The sequence below is a fragment of the Schistocerca gregaria genome, chromosome 5 (genome assembly GCF_023897955.1).
Source record: "Schistocerca gregaria isolate iqSchGreg1 chromosome 5, iqSchGreg1.2, whole genome shotgun sequence".
In the NCBI taxonomy this organism is placed as follows: Eukaryota; Metazoa; Arthropoda; class Insecta; order Orthoptera; family Acrididae; genus Schistocerca; species Schistocerca gregaria.
The window spans coordinates 209,498,881-209,519,206 of record NC_064924.1 but is presented as its reverse complement, the minus strand read 5'-3'; the positions used below and the strand labels follow the sequence as shown (position 1 = coordinate 209,519,206).

Below are 20,326 nucleotides of genomic sequence, written 5' to 3'. Positions count from 1 at the left end.
TCTTCACCCTTCTCCCTCCTTAACCTGTCAAGATCTCCCCTGGCCTTGTCTAATTCAACCTGAAGGGTGGCAATTTCCCCCTCCTGTTCTAGTATCTTCCTATCTTTACTACAAATCCTACAAAACCACTTATGAGTCTCATTACTTCCCCTATTCCCACACTACTACAGTCACCCACACGGAAAAAACTACAGCACCCATCACACCAAAGCCTCGACCTAACAATTCTACGGCAAGTCAAGCACTTTTCACTCATGATAAACGTAATAGTTTATTAAGAATAAGTCAGTTAAATTACAGATAAACACGAAAATATGGTTCCACAAATTTGGCCTATACGCAACTGTGTGTAAACAAAAACAACAGCGCAAAGTTTCTGAAACAACAACTTAAACTTTACGCTACTTACCGGAAATGCTAGTTAAATAATGAAGGGGTACGCAAAGTTAAATTGCTGGAGAGAGCAAGGAACAACTAAACGAAATTCTATAGATTTGCTGCAGCAAACGTAAACAGAAAATATGACTGTACGATATTTTCGCATTTTCTGCTATATTACGTAAAGAAAAATGGAACCTTTAATGGTACACTTAAAAGGCACACTAATACACCTATTTACCATGAAATCAGTACTAAACTATGTTTTATAATCTAAAATGACTTATCTTTACGAGAACACCAAAACTCGCGCTAGTCACCTGGCTGCAGGACTAAACACTGAATTCAGGTTTGTACTTGAACGTAATGTGCCATCAAATCTTATGTGCATCCCAATTTTGAATACTGCATGTGGTAAAAAATGTGCATTGGATGAACATAAATATAGTATTATTCTTGTTGTTGTTATTATTATTATTATTATTATTATTATTATTATTATTATTGGTGGTGGTGATTGTGACTAATATTACTAATGCTTCATGTGTTGCAGAATGCTGGCAACAAAAGCTTTGAGCGTACAATGGTGTGCCAATTTTGTTACCAGACAGAGCCCTGGGAGCACAAGTGTACATATAAAGCCAACTGCAAATCAGTTGGGTCACCTAGATTTAAATCATACTACAGGTATGTTTTATGGTAAAGTAGCATTCCAACATCGTATTTCTTCTATATTAATAAGTTTCTTGCAGCTAAAACTGATAGCATTGATGGAAACTGTATCACTCATTTAGCTTCACGTTTTCCGGCATCATTTTAACTCTTGATGTGTAGACTGCATGTCTGTTATTCGTGAGGTGTCTTGCTCATTATATGAAAAAAATCTGGTCCCAAGGTTTTTCATGTCTAATATTTATGGAGCAGTTCTAGGCTAATTTCAGTGCGTATCATCAATAACTTGCGCAAAATATAACAGGTAACTTATTTCTATATGAAATTCCATTTAAGCTTTACAGGGTACATACATCATGTTGGTGAGTGTGTAAGACATGTTTTGGAGATCAGCATACTTGCATGGATATGGATAATTTCTCAGCAGCTACATCAATTACATGCCCAAATCACTTGAAGTAGCCTACTAAACAGTTGGCCTACTTTAAACCTCCTCTGTGAGAGGTATTCATGGAGGCTGGGTGCATGCACTACCCATTTGGTGACTTATTGTGTGAAATGAGATGACTTGCCAACCCCTGCATTGTATGCAGCAGCGGAGTCCTCATGGCAGCCAGTGGACCAAAGCTCCAGCCAAATACACTGGACATGTCACATCAGCATAACTGTTTGTCTGAATATCACTTGTAGGTACCACAACAAAATACTGCTCTTCAATTCTTGTAGGCGCATAGCATTTATATACATTGGTTACAAGAGGAAGTTGCTTTTTGGAAACAACATTTACAATTTGTGGAAAGTGATATAATGCTCTGTCACTTTTTTTCTTTTTATGAAACATCATCAAGCAGTTGCTTTTAAAGTATACATGCTGGATTAGAAAATGATCATACATAGCAAGATAGAAGCTTCAATTGCTAAAAATTATTATAATGAAAAATGTCTAATTAAAAAAATTAAAGAGAAAAACACTTTTACCGAAAATCTCGTAACACAAAACCTTGCTGTGGTCTCAACAAATGGTGATCACCCAGTTTTATCAGCTTATTTTATTTATTTTTCACTAAACTGAAAGTAACAGTGGTTCCTGCTACAGCTGTATTACCACTGCCAATGTCAAAAAGACTTCAGTCAGTTGTTAAATTTGATGATGGATGTGTTGAAGTTAGTGAATTGTGTATCAACCTAGGTGAAATTCATGTCAAAAATCCTTTCTTTTTTGTGTTTAAATGTGTGTAGCATAAATTGCAACAGCAGTGGAAATTCCTGGGTGGATAATGTTCAAAATAAATGGAAGGCAACCACCCAGCTGTGTGTTGCTTAGAAACACACTACAGAAACAGTATTTTGCTAACTTTCAAATTCTCACTAGTCCTCTAGCTGAAGTACACATATTCACTCACACAACCAGACAGACATTCATTCAAATACTCACACCCCTGACCATGGTGAGGCTGACTGTTGATTACCAGTTATTGAGGACAGAGTTGCCTGAGCAGATGTAAGTGGAGAGGGTGAAGGAAAGGATGCATGTGGCAAGTAGGGTATAGTGGGATGGTGTGAGGCAGTTTTTTGATAGATGATTCAGTGGCTACACAGCAAACAGAAAGGAGTTCAGAGGGTAAAGCACATAAGGCATCGAGAGAGGGATGGGAGGGAAGGTGAGAGGAAAGGAGAGGAAAGTGGAGATGAGGAGGGAGACTGGGAGGGAAGAGAGAAAGGGAGACTGGAAGGAGGGGAGGGGAGCGATAGCCGACCTACATGGTGGGGGGGGGGGGGAGGGGGAGTTGCAGGAGAAGGCAGTACATGAGCTGGACAGTGAAGGATTGGTGTAGAGATATTGACAGAAGAAAGAAGGGGAAAAAGTAAGGTGAGACAGTGGGAAACAGGTTAGTGTAAGTTTAGGCAAGGGGGACTGTGAGAGTGCAGCATATGCTGGAGAGATCATTCCCACTGCATAGTTTAGAGAAGCTAGTTCTGGGAATGAGTATCCAGATAACTTGCGTAATGAAACACCTGTTGATCATTATTTGCGCTGTAGTGCGCAGCATGTTTGGTGGCTAGATTGCCAAGTTTGCCATAGTTTGGCGGTGGCCATTCGTGTGAGTAGATAGTTGATTAGTTACCATGCCCACATAAAATACTGTATTGTTTACACAGCATAGCCTATATATAACATGGATGCTGTCATACATGGCCCGGCCTTTTATTCAGTAGGAAATGCCTTTGACTGGAGGTGGTATGTTGGTGTACAGGACAGGTCTTGCACCTGGTCCAACAGAAGGGAATGACTCCAAGAGTACAGGAGTGGGCACAGGACTGGAATAGGGATGGGCAAGGTTGTTGGTTGGGTACGTGGCAAAACAAATTCCGTGATTCCTTTAGGATTTTAGGTAGAATGTCACTCATCTCGTGGCATGATGAGAGGTAGTCAAAGCCCCGGTGAAGGATGTGATTGAGCTTCTCAAGGCCAGAGTAATATTAGATGATCAGTGGTGGTGCAGGTCAGTGACAGGTTAACAGGTTTCACAGTGTCAGAGGAGATGTAACAGGAGATCTGTTTATGGATAAGCTGGGTAGGATATTGTCTGTCAGTAAAACTTCTGGTAGTATTATCGGAAAAATTTGACAACTGCTTTCCTCTTCCTCTGCTTTCCTTGAAACACACTGCTCCTGAACACTGGCCCTGTAACTCTATTGTCAACTTTCTTGCCAAAACTCCGACCCCTACAGAAGCCTCAGTATTTTCTAAAGGCCTCACCTTTAGCCCCCAACTTAAGTTCAACCATGCCACACTTCTAAAGGATCTTCTTTCCTGTACTCATTATTTGCAGTGGATACATTTCTTCGCCACACACCCCACTGATAACAGCCAACCAAAACCATGTGTAGAATTAGTTTAAAATGTTCCCAACCTCCCTTCAATCGTGATCCTCCCCCCTCCACCCAATCATTCCTCCCCCTCCCCTCCCCCTCCCCTCCCCCTCCCCCACCCCCTCCCCCTCCCTCTCCTCCTCCCTCTCCTTTGCTCACCCCTCCCCCCCCAAGCTAACTTCTCAGTGGAAAATATATAATAAGCAAATAATGGTGAATGGTACAGCATGACATACAATTACTGTAGTAAAATGTGATAATGTCAAAATTCAATTCCTCCCCATGTATTGCTTAGCATGCAAAAAACATTTAATTCCCTTCAGTTTTGTGTATTAACTGTGAGGAAATTGAAACAACCAGGAAAAATTGTCCAAATTAATCTTGACATAAGAGGTTGAAGATCACTGTGTACTAAGCGATGATGCCTCTATATCGCGGGGTTCTGAATTTGATTATCATTAGGGTTGGGGATTTTCTCTGCCCAGGGGCTGGATGTTTGTGTTGTCCTCCTCATTTCATCATCGTCGTCATTCGTGACAGTGGCTAGATTAGACGGTGTACCTTTTCGAAATAAGGTCCACAAATAATGAATATGATTGCAGAGAGAAGCCATACATGTAGTACCAGCAGTGTCATCCTTTGAGTGACATAACCGGGGTATCTGAGCCGGGTGGAAATTTTGGGGAAGGGGGCAAATTCATATTCTTGAGGAAAAATCTTGTTTCACAAAGTACCTAGCATCCAGCGTACGTCAGTCTATCGATTATTCATGTGATTTTGAAACGCACCCCTGCTGATTTTTTAACACATTCTAAGTTGATTTCTGAATGAATCATCAGTTGATTTTTGAATGTGTGTATAGTGTATGTGATGTCTCTGCCAGGGGAATCCTCGTCGCATCTAGAAATGAACTTTCCTGCAGATAAAACAGGATGGGGCTACACGAGTTGAGCGGAATAAAGCCGAACTGGCAAATGCCAACTGCTGCTTGTTTATGTGGTTGATTTGGTCTGCAAATGTTCAGCGTTGTCATAATTACTAGCGAAATCCATAGATTCAGGCTACCAGAGTGGAAATAAACAACTAAGAGTAATAACAGGTAAGACAGATTATGTATTATCTTCTCAGTGTATCCAAGAAAGTGAAATCCGACAGAGAATTTTTGGCCAGATCGCTACACTAGACAGGGCCATTTGTAGTTCCCGGCTAGCACCCGCTTAAGTTTCATTCTGGGAGTAGTGCACTGCACTAACAAGTAATAACACCTAACCGGAGAATAATCACTGGATACCTAAACCGGTGATTAAGGCAGGGATTGTAAAGGTTACTGGAGAATGAGTTTTGACAGTGGTAGGAATAGTTACAGAATTAGTGATGACAAGATTGTTTGTTAGAATGAGGATGGAGAAGAAACGGGGCATCAGACAAATTTAAACAAAAATTTTGTTCTACCACTTTTCGGTCTCATGCGTGAGAAACTGGAATGTATGAATGAAATGTGAAACTATTTCCTAACATAAGGCTTTTTGATTGTAGTAGGCCAAATAGGTATTTCGTATTGGTACTTCGTGAATTATATTGTCATACTATAAAAATGATTGTTATTACCTAAACAGTCTCGCTTATTTGGTGTGTGTTACAATTGCTGGCATATTAGGAAGGCCAATTATGTTTCATCCAGCACACAGTGATAACATAGACATAATCAGATTGAGTAACCACAGCAGTCTTCGATAGTATTTGTATTACCAGCTTTTTCAGTATTACATCTACATCTACATGACTACTCTGCAATTCACATTTAAGTGCTTGGCAGAGGGTTCATCGAACCACAATCATACTATCTCTCTACCATTCCACTCCCTAACAGCGCGCGGGAAAAACGAACACCTAAACCTTTCTGTTCGAGCTCTGATTTCTCTTATTTTATTTTGATGATCATTCCTACCTATGTAGGTTGGGCTCAACAAAATATTTTCGCTTTTGGAAGAGAAAGTTGGTGACTGAAATTTTGTAAAAAGATCTCACCGCGACGAAAAACGTCTTTGCTGTAATGACTTCCATCCCAACTCGTGTATCATCTGCCACACTCTCTCCCCTATTACGTGATAATACAAAACGAGCTGCCATTTTTTGCACCCTTTCGATGTCCTCCGTCAGTTCCACCTGGTAAGGATCCCACACCGCGCAGCAGGACAAATGAGTGTAGTGTAAGCTGTCTCTTTAGTGGACTTGTTGCATCTTCTAACTGTCCTGCCAATGAAACGCAACCTTTGGCTCGCCTTCCCCACAATATTATCTATGTGGTCTTTCCAACTGAAGTTGTTCGTAATTTTAACACCCAGGTACTTAGTTGAATTGACAGCCTTGAGAATTGTACTATTTATCGAGTAATCAAATTCCAACAGATTTCTTTTGGAATTCATGTGGATCACCTCACACTTTTCGTTATTTAGTGTCAATTGCCACCTGCCACACCATACAGCAATCTTTTCTAAATCGCTTTGCAACTGATACTGGTCTTCGGAAGACCTTACTAGACGGTAAATTACAGCATCATCTGCGAACAACCTAAGAGAACTGCTCAGATTGTCACCCACGCCATTTATATAGATCAGGAACAGCAGAGGTCCCAGGACGCTTCCCTGGGGAACACCTGATATCACTTCAGTTTTACTCGATGATTTGCCATCTATTACTACGAACTGCGACCTTCCCGACAGGAAATCACGAATCCAGTCGCACAGCTGAGACGATACCCCATAGGCCTGCAGCTTGATTAGAATTCGCATGTGAGGAATGATGTCAAAAGCTTTCCGGAAATCTAGAAATACGGAATCAACTTGAGATCCCCTGTCGATAGCGGCCATTACTTCATGCGAATAAAGAGCTAGCTGCGTTGCACAAGAGCGATGTTTTCTGAAACCATGGTGATTACATATCAATAGATCGTTTCCTTAGAGGTGATTCATAATGTTTGAATACAGTATATGCTCCAAAGCCCTACTGCAAACCGATGTCAATGATATAGGTCTGTAGTTAGATGGATTACTCCTACGGCCCTTCTTAAACACGGGTGCGACCTGCGCAATTTTCCAATCTGTAGGTACAGATCTATCGGTGAGCGAGCGGTTGTATACGAGTGCTAAGTAGGGAGCTATTGTATCAGCATAATCTGAAAGGAACCTAATCGGTATACAATCTGGACCTGAAGACTTGCCCGTATCAAGCGATTTGAGTTGCTTCGCAACCCCTAAGGTATCTACTTCTAAGAAACTCATGCTAGCAGCTGTTCGTGTTTCAAATTCTGGACTATCCCATTCATCTTACATGGTGAAGGAATTTCGGAAAACTGCGTTCAATAACTCCGCTTTAGCGGCACAGTCGTTGGTAACAGTACCATTGGCACTGCGCAGCGAAGGTATTGCCAGCTCTTGCCGCTTGTGTACTTTACATACAACCAGAATATCTTTGGATTTTCTACCAAATTTCGAGACAATGTTTCGTTGTGGAACCTATTAAAGGCATCTCGCATTGAAGTCCGTGCCAAATTTCACGCGTCTGTAAGTTTTAGCCAATCTTCGGGGTTTCGCGTTCTTCTGAACTTTGCATGCTTTTTCCGTTGCCTCTGCAACAGCGTTCGGACCTTTTTTGTGTACCACTGGGGGGATCCGTTCCATCTCTTACCAATTTATGAGGTATGAATCTCTCAATTGCTGTTGCTACTATATCTTTGAATTTGAGCCACATCTCATCTACTTTTGCATAGTCAGTTCGGAAGGAATGGAGATTGTCTCTTAGGGAGGCTTCTAATGACACTTTATCCGCTTTTTTAAATAAAATTATTTTGCGTTTGTTTCTGGTGGATTTGGAAGAAATGGTATTGAGCCTAGCTACAACGACCTCGTGATCACTAATCCCTGTATCAGTCATGATGCTCTCTATCAGCTCTGGATTGTTTGTGGCGAAGAGGTCAAGTATGTTTTCGCAACCATTTACAATTAGCGTGGGTTCGTGGACTAACTGCTCGAAATAATTTTCGGAGAAAGCGTTTAGGACAATCTCGGAAGAAGTTTTCTGCCTACCATCGGTTATGAACAAGTATTTTTGCCAACATATCGAGGGAAGGTTTGAAGTCCCCACCAACTATAACCGTATGAGTGGGGTATTTATTTGTTACGAGACTCAAATTTTCTCTGAACTTTTCCGCAACTATATCACCAGAGTCTGGGGGTCGGTAGAAGGAGCCAATTATTAACTTACTTCGGCTGTTTAGTATAACCTCCACCCATACCAATTCGCACGGAGTATCTACTTCTACTTCACTACAAGATAAACCACTACTGGCAGACACAAACACTCCACCACCAATTCTGATTAATCTATCTTTCCTGAACACCATCTAAGACTTCATAAAAATTTCTGCAGAACTTCAGGCTTTAGCCAGCTTTCTGTACCTACAACTATTTCAGCTTCTGTGCTTTCTATTAGCGCTTGAAGCTCAGGGACTTTCCCAGCACAACTACAACAATTTACAACTACAATTCCAACTGTTCCTTGATCCAGGCACGTCCTGTATTTACCATGCGCCCTTTGAGATTGCAGCCCACCCCATACATTCCTGAGGCCTTCTAACCAAAAAAACCGCCCAGTCCACGCCACACAGCCTCCACTACCCGTGTAGCCGCCACCTGAGCGTGGTAAACTCCTGATCTATTCAGCGGAACCCGAAACCCACCACCCTATGGCGCAAATCAAGGAATCTGCAGCCAACATGGTTGCAAAACCGTCTGAGCCTCTGATTCAGACCCTCCACCCGGCTCTGCACCAAAGGTCCGCAGTCGGTTCTGTCGACGATGCTGCAGATGGTGAGCTCTGCCTTCATCTCGGAAGCAAGACCGGCAGCCTTCACCAAATCAGATAGCCGCTGGAATCCAGAGACAATCTCCTCAGATCCAAAGTGACACACGTCATTAGTGCTGACATGTGCCACCACCTGCACCCTGTGCTCTTCATGACATCCAGAAGGACCCTTTCCACATCAGGAATGACTCCTCCCGGAATGCACACAGAGTGCACACTGGATTTCTTCCCCTCCTTAGCTGCCATATCCCTAAGGGGCCCCATTACGCACCTAACATTGGAGCTCCCAAGTACCAATAAGCCCACCCTCTGTGATTGCCCAGACCTTGATGGCTGAGAATGATCCTCTGAAACAGGACAGGCAGCTGCATCTGGCTCAGCCAGAGACAGTGCCCGAAACCTGTTTGTCAGACGCACGGCGGAGGCTTTCTGGTCAGCCTCCGGAACGTCTTTCGCTGCCTGCCACGCCTTGGAACGACCTCCCAGTCAACCACAGGTGAGGGCTCAGCCCCACTGCGGGCAGCAACCGGAGCAACCACAGCGGCTGACCGGTCTGGGGACAGACAGGACGAGGTTGACATCCCCGTAATACCCAAGTCCGGCTCCCCACAGTGGTGCCCATTGCTAACAGCCTCCAGCTGCGCGACATTTCGATTTTTCATGTAGCAAAATGTTTGATGAACTTTGATGAGGTAAAAGTTCTTTCGCAGAAAGGAAAGCACGCCATGTGTGGCAAGATTAGAGAGAAAAATCACTAGGACCTAAGGATTTAAGAAATGTGTACTGTCTTGCCGCCTGTCTCTTGTCTTTACTGATTTTAGGCATGGACCTTGCCATTGGTGGTGAGCCTTGCATGCCTTGATGATACAGATAGCCGTACCATAGGTGTAACAACAACAGAGGGGTATCTGTTGAGAGGCCAGACAAACGTTTGGATCCTGAAGAGGGGCAGCAACCTTTCCAGTGGTTGCACGGCCAACATTCTGGATGATTGACTGATCTGGCCTTGTAACAATATCCAAAACGGCTTTGCTGTGCTGGTACTGCGAACGGCTGAAAGCAAGGGGAAACTAAAGCCGTAATTTTTCCTGAGGGCATGCAGCTTTACTGTATGATTAACTGATGATGGTGTCCTCTTAGGTAAAATAGTCCCCCATTTGGATCTCCGGGTGGGGACTGCTCAAGAGGACGTCATTATCAGGAGAAAGAAAAATGGCATTCTACAAATCGGAGCGTGGAATGTCAGATCCCTTAATCGGGCAGGTAGGTTAGAAAATTTAAAAAGGGAAATGGATAGGTTAAAGTTAGATATAGTGGGAATTAGTGAAGTGGCAGGAGGAACAAAATTTTTGGTCAGGTGAATACAGGGTTATAAATACAAAATCAAATTAGGGGTAATACTGGAGTAGGTTTAATAATGAATAAAAAAAAATAGGAGTACGGGTAAGTTACTACAAACAGCATAGTGAACACATTATTGTGGCCAAGATAGACATGAAGCCCGCACCTACTACAGTAGTAAAAGTTTATATGCCAACTAGATCCGCAGATGATGAAGAAATAGATGAAATGTATGATGAGATAAAAGAAAATATTCAAGTAGTGAAGGGAGGCGAAAATTTAATAGTCATGGGTGACTGGAATTCGACAGTAGGAAAAGGAAGAGAAGGAAATGTAGTAGGTGAATATGGATTGGGGCTAAGAGATGAAAGAGGAAGCCGTCTGGTAGAATTTTGCGCAGATTATGACTTAATCATAGCTAACACATGGTTCAAGAATCATGAAAGAAGGTTGTATACATGGAAGGACCCTGGAGATATTAAAAGGTATCAGAAAGCTTATATAATGGTAAGATAGAGATTTAGGAACCAGGTTTTAAATTGCAAGACATTTCCAGGGGCAGATGTGGACTCTAACCACAATCTATTGGTTATGAACTGTAGATTAAAACTGAAGAAACTGCAAAAATGTGGGAATTTAAGGAGATGGGACCTGGGTGAACTGGAAGAACCAGAGGTTGTAGAGAGTTTCAGTGAGTGTATAAGGGAACATTTGACAGGAATGTGGGAAAGAAATACAGTAGAAGAAGAATAGGTAGCTTTGAGGGATGAAATAGTGAAGGCAGCAGAGGATCAAATAGGTAAAAAGACGAGGGCTAGTAGAAATCCTTGGGTAATAGAAGAAATATTGAATTTAATTGAAAGGAGAAAATATAAAAATGCAGTAAATGAAGCAGGCAAAAAGGAATACGAATGTCTCAAAAATGACATCAGCAGGAAGTGCAAAATGGCTAAGCAGGGATGGCTAGAGGACAAATGTAAGGATGTAGAGGCTTATCTCACTAGGGGTAAGATAGATACTGCGTACAGGAAAATTAGAGAGACCTTTGGAGAAAGGAGAACCACTTGCATGAATATCAAGAGCTTCGATGGAAACCCAGTTCTAAGTAAAGAAGGGAAAGCAGAAAGGTGGAAGGAGTATATAGAGGGTCTATACAAGGGTGATGTACTTGAGGACAATATTATGAAAATGGAAGAGGATGTAGATGAAGGCGAAATGGGAGATACGATACTGCGTGTAGAGTTTGACAGAGCACTGAAAGACCTGAGTCGAAACAAGGCCCCCGGAATAGACAACATTCCATTAGAACTACTGACAGCCTTGGGGGAGCCAGTCCTGACAAAACTCTACCATCTAGTGAGCAAGATGTATGAGACAGGCGAAATACCCTCAGACTTTAAGAAGAATATATTAATTCCAATCCCAAAGAAAACAGGTGTTGACAGATGTGAAAATTACTAAACTATCAGTTTAATAAGTCACAGCTGCAAAATACTAACGCGAATTCTTTACAGACGAATGGAAAAACTGGTAGAAGCGCACCTCGGGGAAGATCAGTTTGGTTTCTGTAGAAATGTTGGAACACGTGAGGCAATACTAACCTTACGACTTACCTTAGAAGAAAGATTAAGAAAAGGCAAACCTACGTTTCTAGCATTTGTAGACTTAGAGAAAGCTTTTGACAATGTTGACTGCAATACTCTCTTTCAAATTCTAAAACTGGCAGGGGTAAAATACAGGGAGCGAAAAGCTATTTACAATTTGTACAGAAATCAGATGGCAATTATAGGAGTCAAGGGACATGAAAGGGAAGCAATGGTTGGGAAGGGAGTGAGACAGGGTTGCAGCATCTCCCTGATGTTATTCAATCTGTATATTGTGCAAGCAATAAAGGAAACAAATGGAAAGTTCGGAGTAGGTATTAAAATCCATGGAGAAGATATAAAAACTTTGAGGTTCTCCGATGACATTGTAATTCTGTCAGAGACAGCAAAGGACTTGGAAGAGCAGTTGAACGGAATGGCCAGTGTCTTGAAAAGAGGATATAAGATGAACATCAACAAAAGCAAAACGAGGATAATGGAATGTAGTCGTTCCACAGGGCGAAATACAATGACGTGCGATATTCTATTTTATGTATCAGGCTCTTCAGAAAGATGTGTGCTACAAAATAAACTTATTTTTGAAAAGACCTTTTTTTTGTGTTCTGGTGCGCAGAGAAGTCCGGATAATATTTTGGGGGGGGATTGGGGCATTGTCTCTATGTGACCCATGTTTACATTTAGTGATTTTTCTTTTTCGTCTTTGTTTAGTGCTCTCACGTCAAATGAAAACAAGACAGATTTCTGTGGCTGGGAGCTATCAAGTGAATTAAAATACATTCACTTAATTATGGAAGTCTGAAATATGTTACTCTTTTTCAGATTTTATTTTATTTCCACCTCTCTGACTGTCAAGCATTAATCACCTTGCAGAACAGTGAAGTTATTTTTGTAAGTTTGCTAAAGAAATTTGGCTTTTATTAAGCTTTCCTGCTGAGGCAGTTAATTTATTTGAAACGATGTGAGTAATTCCACACTTTGGCTAGTTTGCTGCATTTCAAGTTCATGTTTTCATCTTCTAGCACATATGGCATTATGCCATAATAAAGAACCAAACGGGATAATACAGTACTGGTACTCCAAGGAAATTCATGTCCTGAAAACCACACCAAAAACCTTAATCTCAGTTTGAGGTCTACGTCATTGGGAATCTGGACATACGAATGAGTGATTTAAGGCAAACTATGCATTTTAATGTGGTTCATGAAATTCTGACTCTCTCGGAGTAGCCGCTGATATCCTGTTTCCTTTAGACATAATGTAAGAAAGATCTTCTAATGTTTTACACATACAAACATACGGGCTTCCTACATCACTGTAGCTGCCCATGCACGGAGACGCCTCTTACTGGCGCTCTCTGGCAACTGCTGAAATGAATTTATTTCTAACAGGTCATGGGAAAATATTGCGAATTGTGGTTCGAAAAGTGTTATTTTCAAAGTAAATTTCCTTTTATGCAAGATGAACTATGTGCGAGAATGAACGATGAATTTCTTAAATCACAGAGCATTTGCTCCCGTTTAGAAATCAACTCTTTGATGACGAGCCATTTAGAAGAATCTCAATCCCAGAAGATTAGAAAGTTATGTTGGTATTAAAAATTTTACTGCTGTATTTGTGTGATGTATCTTAAAGTGTAACACATGCTAAACAGATCAACATTATATGTGAAAGCTTAGCTTCTCTTGTAACTTATTAATCTTTGAGACAAATATTATTTGCGAAAGCTTTTCTTTTCTTGTAGCAACACTATGTATATTAACTTAAACCATTAACTTTTCCTGTCGGTGGAATTCGAATTTATACTTTCGTAATACAAAAATAAATACTATATGTGTTGCTGCACATCAAAGATCTTTCCAAAACATGATATTTTCCCCTGAGTTCCGTTTTATATAGTACCGGAAAATTATATGCTGCTGTATAAAACCATATCCATTCAAAGGATTGATAAGTTTTACAGTTTCAACAGAGTGTATATTGTCACTTACTATGGAAAAAGTGTATTTTCACCTGAGAGAAAACGTATTTTTAACTGAGAGATGTGGGGAAAGTCCGTGGATTTTTTTTTTTTTCCTTGTGCCCGTATACACCCTGATGTAGTACACCACTGACCTATCAAGGGAAATCCTACAATTCTCCACTCCATAATGCAAGTCCAAAAATTTGTATCCAATACCATCACAGAATTGACGGAGCCTCTGCCTGAGACCTGCCACTGAGACAGACCAACTAAGGATCCCCATCAATTCTGGGTACAATACTGCAAATTGTAAGCACTGCTTGCAGTAGTGAAGAGGCATCTTTGGTTCAGACGTAATCCACACCTTGCATATGAGTGCACTCTTGCTAGCTGCAGATCAGATGAGACACACAGGCTGACATGCTGAGTGCACATTGGACTCTTTCTAGCCACGGGCGTTATTTTCCTAAGGGACTCCTGGTAACTAGCAAGCACTACCCTATATGCCTGCTAGGATCTTGCTGAAGGAGTGGCCCACTCCTCACATTCACCCTCCACTTCAAGAGACATGAATGGGCTACAGTCTGCCACTCACTGTGTCGTGAGCAATACTCCCTTGCGCCAGGTACGCTGGAAGGACGTCAGCACCAGAACCCATGGGTAAAGTAGTCAACACCTGAAATGTTCCAGGCGGTGCATCAGCTTCTTCACTGCCTCTACATCCAGATATAGCTGTCTATAGACAGTTGCTCATGGCCAGCAGCATCTTCAGCTGTTCACGAAATGTGATCAACTCCTCCTGCATCCACACCTCCTATCCATCTGCTACTAAAATTGACAGAAGCTCATGAAAAAACACTAAAGACTCTGTACAAACACAAACAGCTGTTAGTGTTGCTGCTGCTGACGCTCTCTCTCCTGCATCCCTGCGGCTCTACTGGCAAAATTCAAAAAATATCAGATGACAGCAGCAGTAATGGCGGTGTGAAGGTATATTACTAACACAGCTCTCACGAAAGTCCACTGACAAGCACTTTTGTTGTATGACAGCAATGAATGTGCATAGACTCAGTGGATTGATGTCAGTAATAGTTTTAAGCATGCACAAGCATTTACTTAAACATGCATGATCATGAACACCCATAAACATGCAGTACAGAGAATATGATATTGTTTTATATAACAATATAAAAATTATTTCTGCTGGGTCCTGAGAGACAGTTCAAATATAAATTAACTAGTTGTATTTTCCATTTCAGATGAGGTTTAATCTAAATAGAGCCACAGTGAAGAATTTTTGCCATTTAATTGTTTCATCATTTTGTCTTACTCACGTGTAGCTGCATTGTATCCAGCATTGTATATTAAATCATGTAATAAAAATAGTAATATTAGTATGTCATTCTTAAATGTGTTTCCATATATTTATCTCCAGGACAAACTGCTCAGTGAATAGTGATATAATATGTTTTGGGAACAGAAATTTTGAGAAAAATGTCCCATGTAACTGGACAGGAGGATATCGATGGTCCACTGCTCTTCTGCTGAGCATAACATTGGGAGGATTTGGAGCAGACAGGTAAGTACTGCGACATTTTACAGGTGTAGACCGTTATACGAAAGTAACATATTTTGAGTACTTTGCTTGTATATATTTTTTTTTAAAATAAAAAAATTTGGAAAATCCAGTATGGAATACAAACAGTGGAAGAAGTAACAGCAACCATTCGCTACACAGGTGGGTGGTAGCGAGTGGTCTCTCTCTCTCTTGGGGCGGGGGTGGTGAGCTGTGTTGTATCAAACAAAGTGGTACTGATTATGTACAGAATGATACATCAGTCTGTGATTGAAAACTTTAAAGCAGATTATTAAACTGTATTACAGAGTCATTACAATTTTAGTCTTTTCTGTACTACAGTGACATAATTTAAAAATGAAAACCAAAAGGATAATAATTTCATTCTCTTTTGTATCCTGTTTTAACTAAACAGATGCTTACTCACCAGATTTGAAACACTTTCATGTAAACCCCCCCCCCCCCCCTACACACACACACACACACACACACACACACACACACACACACACACTCGTTCCACAATTTATTGCAAGTATGCCAGTGGTGCACTACTTCTACAGAGAAAAATATCTGTCATTACACCTTCGAATATCGCTTGAAATAAATGCAACTTAATGTTCTGCTCTTTCTTCAGTGAGTACACTGCTGATTTCTATAGATGTCACAGTCAAAGCTCACTTTTACATCATCTCCAAGGAACTCCATTTTTATTTCATATTGTTAATAATTTTGTATAGTTAAAAGTGCCTTAATTGGGCATTTAATCATACACAACACAGAATCTATTCCTTTTCTTGCAGCAACAGATATCAAAGTTTTCTTCAAAATAAATATAATTTCCATATTTGATTTAATATGTATACATTAAAAAAAAATTCAATTACATGAACTTAAATTTTAAGATTTTATAAACTTGTCAAGAATTTATCTTCTCTTTTCTGTTCATTAACTGTATGAAAATAATAGTCATTGACAGACATTTATATTTAGGTTTCCTGGGACACATCTTCAGCCATTGAATATGATGAGAAGTAAGACTTATCCTTGGTTAAGGGTGTTTAAATAATTTATTTGCTTTAAATTATCTAGTAGTATGGGAATCTGGCTATGACAAACATAGCCACTCAGATGTTAAGTTCATTAGTTCCATACTCACTTTGACTGATAGAATTGCTAAACATATAACTATAAACAAATGCTGTTTTAAATACTTATCTTGGCCATAAGGTAGCCTCTGAATCATTTATCACTAACACTGGGCTTGGATATTAGGTCACCTCCATAAAAAAAAAAAAAAAAAAAAAAAAAAGCTGCAAAACTAACTGGTCATACTACACTGATTAATGGTTTCAGTAAGGGTTTCACAGAAGGGAACTAGGTAGTGATAGTTAATTACGCTTAATGCAGTTTATACTTGGGGCTGACAATGCACAGTGACCTGATGAAGATAGCACACATGACTGATAAACAGTCTTCTGTTTTCCAGTTTCATCACAAATGCTTCTGTGACAGAGTTGTTAAGCATATCAGTTTGAAATTTAATAAGATACACTTTCAGATTAATGTTGATAGGTACCTCTATACAAGCTACATCTAATTGACTAGAGTTAATGCGTCAGTCAAGGATGATTTATGCTAAAATTCCGGTAATAAAACTAGGAATGTTGGAAGTATCTTTCAAATAACACAGAGTGCTCAGTAGGAATTTGATTTATCATATATAAAACTAAAAATAAAAGCATGAGTGTCATCTATGTAGCAAGAAAGGTTTTGGGGGGTTGGACACTGTTGTGGCATCAATACATTGTTTTGTCTTAAAGCAGTCTTTAATAAATCTTTGTTTTAGATCCATTCATACTGTGGAACATACAAGGTAATTCAGGAAATCTGATCACCGTAAATGCTTCTGGACCATTTGAAACATTTTAATTTTGTTTTCACCCAATTTAGTTATAAGGTCCTCACTAAATGACATAATCTTTTGCCATTACTATATTAATTAGAGAGATGCCAGTATGAACTTCAGTAACAACTGTATGAACAGGATAGATTGCTACTCACCACATAGAGAAGGCATTAAGTGGTACATTTAACAAAGACTGCTAGATAGACTACTGGCCATTAAAATTGCTACACCACGAAGATGACGTGCTACAGTCGCAAAATTTAACCGACAGGAAAAAGATGCTGTGATATGCAAATGATTAGCTTCTCAGAGCATTCACACAAGGTTGGCGCCGTTAGCGAACCTACGACATGCTGTCGTGAGGAAAGTTTCCAACTGATTTATCATACACAAACAGTAGTTGACCGGCGTTGCCTGGTGAAACGTTGTTGTGATGCCTCGTGTAGGGAGGGGAAGTGCGTACCATCATGTTTCCAACTTTGATAAAGGTCGGATTGTAGCCTATCGTGACTGCGGTTTATCGTATCGCGACATTGCTGCTTGCGTTTGTTGAGATCCAATTACTGTTAGCAGAATATGGAATCGGTGGGTTCAGGAGAGTAATACGGAACACCGTGCTGGAGCCCAAAAGCCTCATATCACTAGCAGTCGAGATGACAAGCATCTTATTGACATAGCTGTAACAGATCGTGCAGCCACATCTCGATCCCAGAGTCAACAGATGGGGACGTTTGCAAGACAACAACCATCTGTACGAACAGTTCGACGACACTTGCAGCAGCATGGACTATCAGCTCGGAGACCATGGCTGCGGTTACCCTTGACGCTGCATCACAGACAGGAGCACCTGCGATGGTGTACTCAACAACAAACCTGGATGCACAAATGGCAAAATGTCATTTTTCGGATGAATGCAAGTTCTGTTTACAGCATCATGATGGTCGCATCCGTGTTTGGCGACATCACGGTAAATACACATTGGAATTGTGTATTTGTCATCGCCATACTGGCTTATCACGCGGCGCGATGGTATGGGGTGCCATTGCTTACACATCTCGGTCACCTCTTGTTCACATTGACGGCACTTTGAACAGTGGACGTTACATTTCATATGTGTTACGACCCATGCTCTACCCTTCATTTGATCCTTGCGAAACCCTACATTTCAGCAGGATAATGCATGACCGCATGTTGCAGGTACTGTACGGGCCTTTCTGGATACAGAAAATGTTTGACTACTGCCCTGGCCAGCACATTCTCCAGATCTTTCAGCAATTGAAAATGTCTGATCAATAGTGGCCGAGCAACTGGCTCGTCACAATACGCCAGTCACTATTCTTGATGAACTGTGGTATCGTGTTGAATCTGCATGGGCAGCTGTACCTGTACACGACATCTAAGCTCTCTTTGACTCAATGCGCAGGCATATCAAGGCTGTTATTACGGCCAGAGGTGGTTTTTATGGGTACTGATTTCTCAGGATCTATGCACCCAAATTGCGTGAAAATGTAATCACATGTCAGTTCTAGTATAATATATTTGTCAGATGAATACCCGTTTATCATGTGCTTTTATTCTTAGTGTAGCAAATTTAATGGCCAGTAGTGTAATATCTGAAATGTGTAGATGTATCGAGTAACAGGATAATGGGTTCCTCACTAATTACTTGCTTGTGGCTAGAAAATCACTCTCCCGTGTCTTTTGTGGTTGCTAGCTAGGACTAAAAGATGTTATTAGTTGGCCTGCATGTTCACCCAGTTTGACACAACTCAGCTTTTATGCTCTGGGACGCTAGATGATGAAGTCTGTGAACAAGTTCCAACAACTCAAGAGAAAGTAAATTATCACGTTGTTACAGGATGCTGATCAATATTGAAAGAATCCTTTCAGTTTGTTCAGACATCCTTCTACATGCAGTTGGAAATGTTTGTTGCAGTTGACAGTGGGAATTTCAAACACCCAATGTGATATATGGAATTTTGTGGAAGTATTTATGACCACTTTCTTTTGTCATTTTCTTTTTGTTACTGTTGCTCGTGTCGTAATTTTTCTCCATCTGAAGTTGTTGTTCATGAATCTTTATACTTCAATTTTCTGCTTTACAAATCCATTGAATTTGTGATCTTACTTTCAAGGGCCTGACAAAACAGAATAGAACAGTGCAAGTGAATGTCTCTTTGTAACATGTTAAAGCAATAAAATTTTTTGGAGTTTCTTACTGCAGCAATTCATAGTGTGTTTCCGGAAAGGTATACCTTCCTAAACATCATGTATACACTGTGAATGTACGCAGCAAGGAACCGATGAAAATTTTATCAAAAAAGCAGCTTTGTTACCATAATTACATGGTGAATCATGCTTTGACGCACAACCTGTGCCTTCCAATTCATGTGTTCGTCTTGCATCTGTATGTGTTATAAATTGAACTAAAAATTTGTGATTATGCCCTCTTAGTTGTGTGGAACTGGAGCACATCATTAGCAATACACAACAATGCTGTGTGAGAACATGAACTGATGCACACGACAGCAATTAGTTTGAAGTACAGAACAGATAAATTGGAAGTTTTAAACTTGAAACAGTCTCTCTGCCCATTACTTACCTTCAGGAAGTGAAATATGTAGTACTGCTGATAGAAACATATAAAAGTGACACACTACCTAGCTTTTGGAACTCCAAGAGTTGCTCCTCGGATTGGAGAGAGAAATATGTTGGAGAATGTTAAAAAGAAAGGTCATGGATCACTTGGATAAATGACACAGTGGACAGTGCATCCATTAGGTTTCTGAATTCGATCATAATATGTAGCCATATCGTACAGTGAAATGGTAAAGATATACTTCAAGGATATTTACAAAATGGAAAGCAGGTGATGAACCTACTATACGGTTATTACACAACTACTATATCACCTACAATTATATGAAAGTACAATAATGTTGTTGTTGTTGTTGTTGTTGTTGTTGTTGTGGTCTTCAGTCCTGAGACTGGTTTGATGCAGCTCTCCATGTTATACAATAATGTGGAGCTACAAATTGCTAATATTTCATTGTGATTACACACTAGCAGCACTAGCAAGCTATAGCTTAATAAATTATCTGCACTAAGATTGCTAATGTAATGATCGATTTTTAACAATTAGTTTTGTA

At 40.4% G+C, this 20,326-nt stretch overlaps 1 protein-coding gene across 1 annotated transcript in view; it reads left to right on the top strand.

The window, feature by feature from the left end:
• The window catches only part of LOC126272351 (TM2 domain-containing protein almondex), a 142,481-nt gene that overhangs the window by 77,531 nt on the left and 44,624 nt on the right, over positions 1-20,326 (top strand). Inside the window, exons 4-5 of the mRNA XM_049975159.1 lie at positions 932-1,065; positions 15,128-15,271. Coding sequence (XP_049831116.1) covers positions 932-1,065; positions 15,128-15,271 — 278 coding nt within the window. The remainder of the gene's footprint in view (positions 1-931; positions 1,066-15,127; positions 15,272-20,326) is intronic.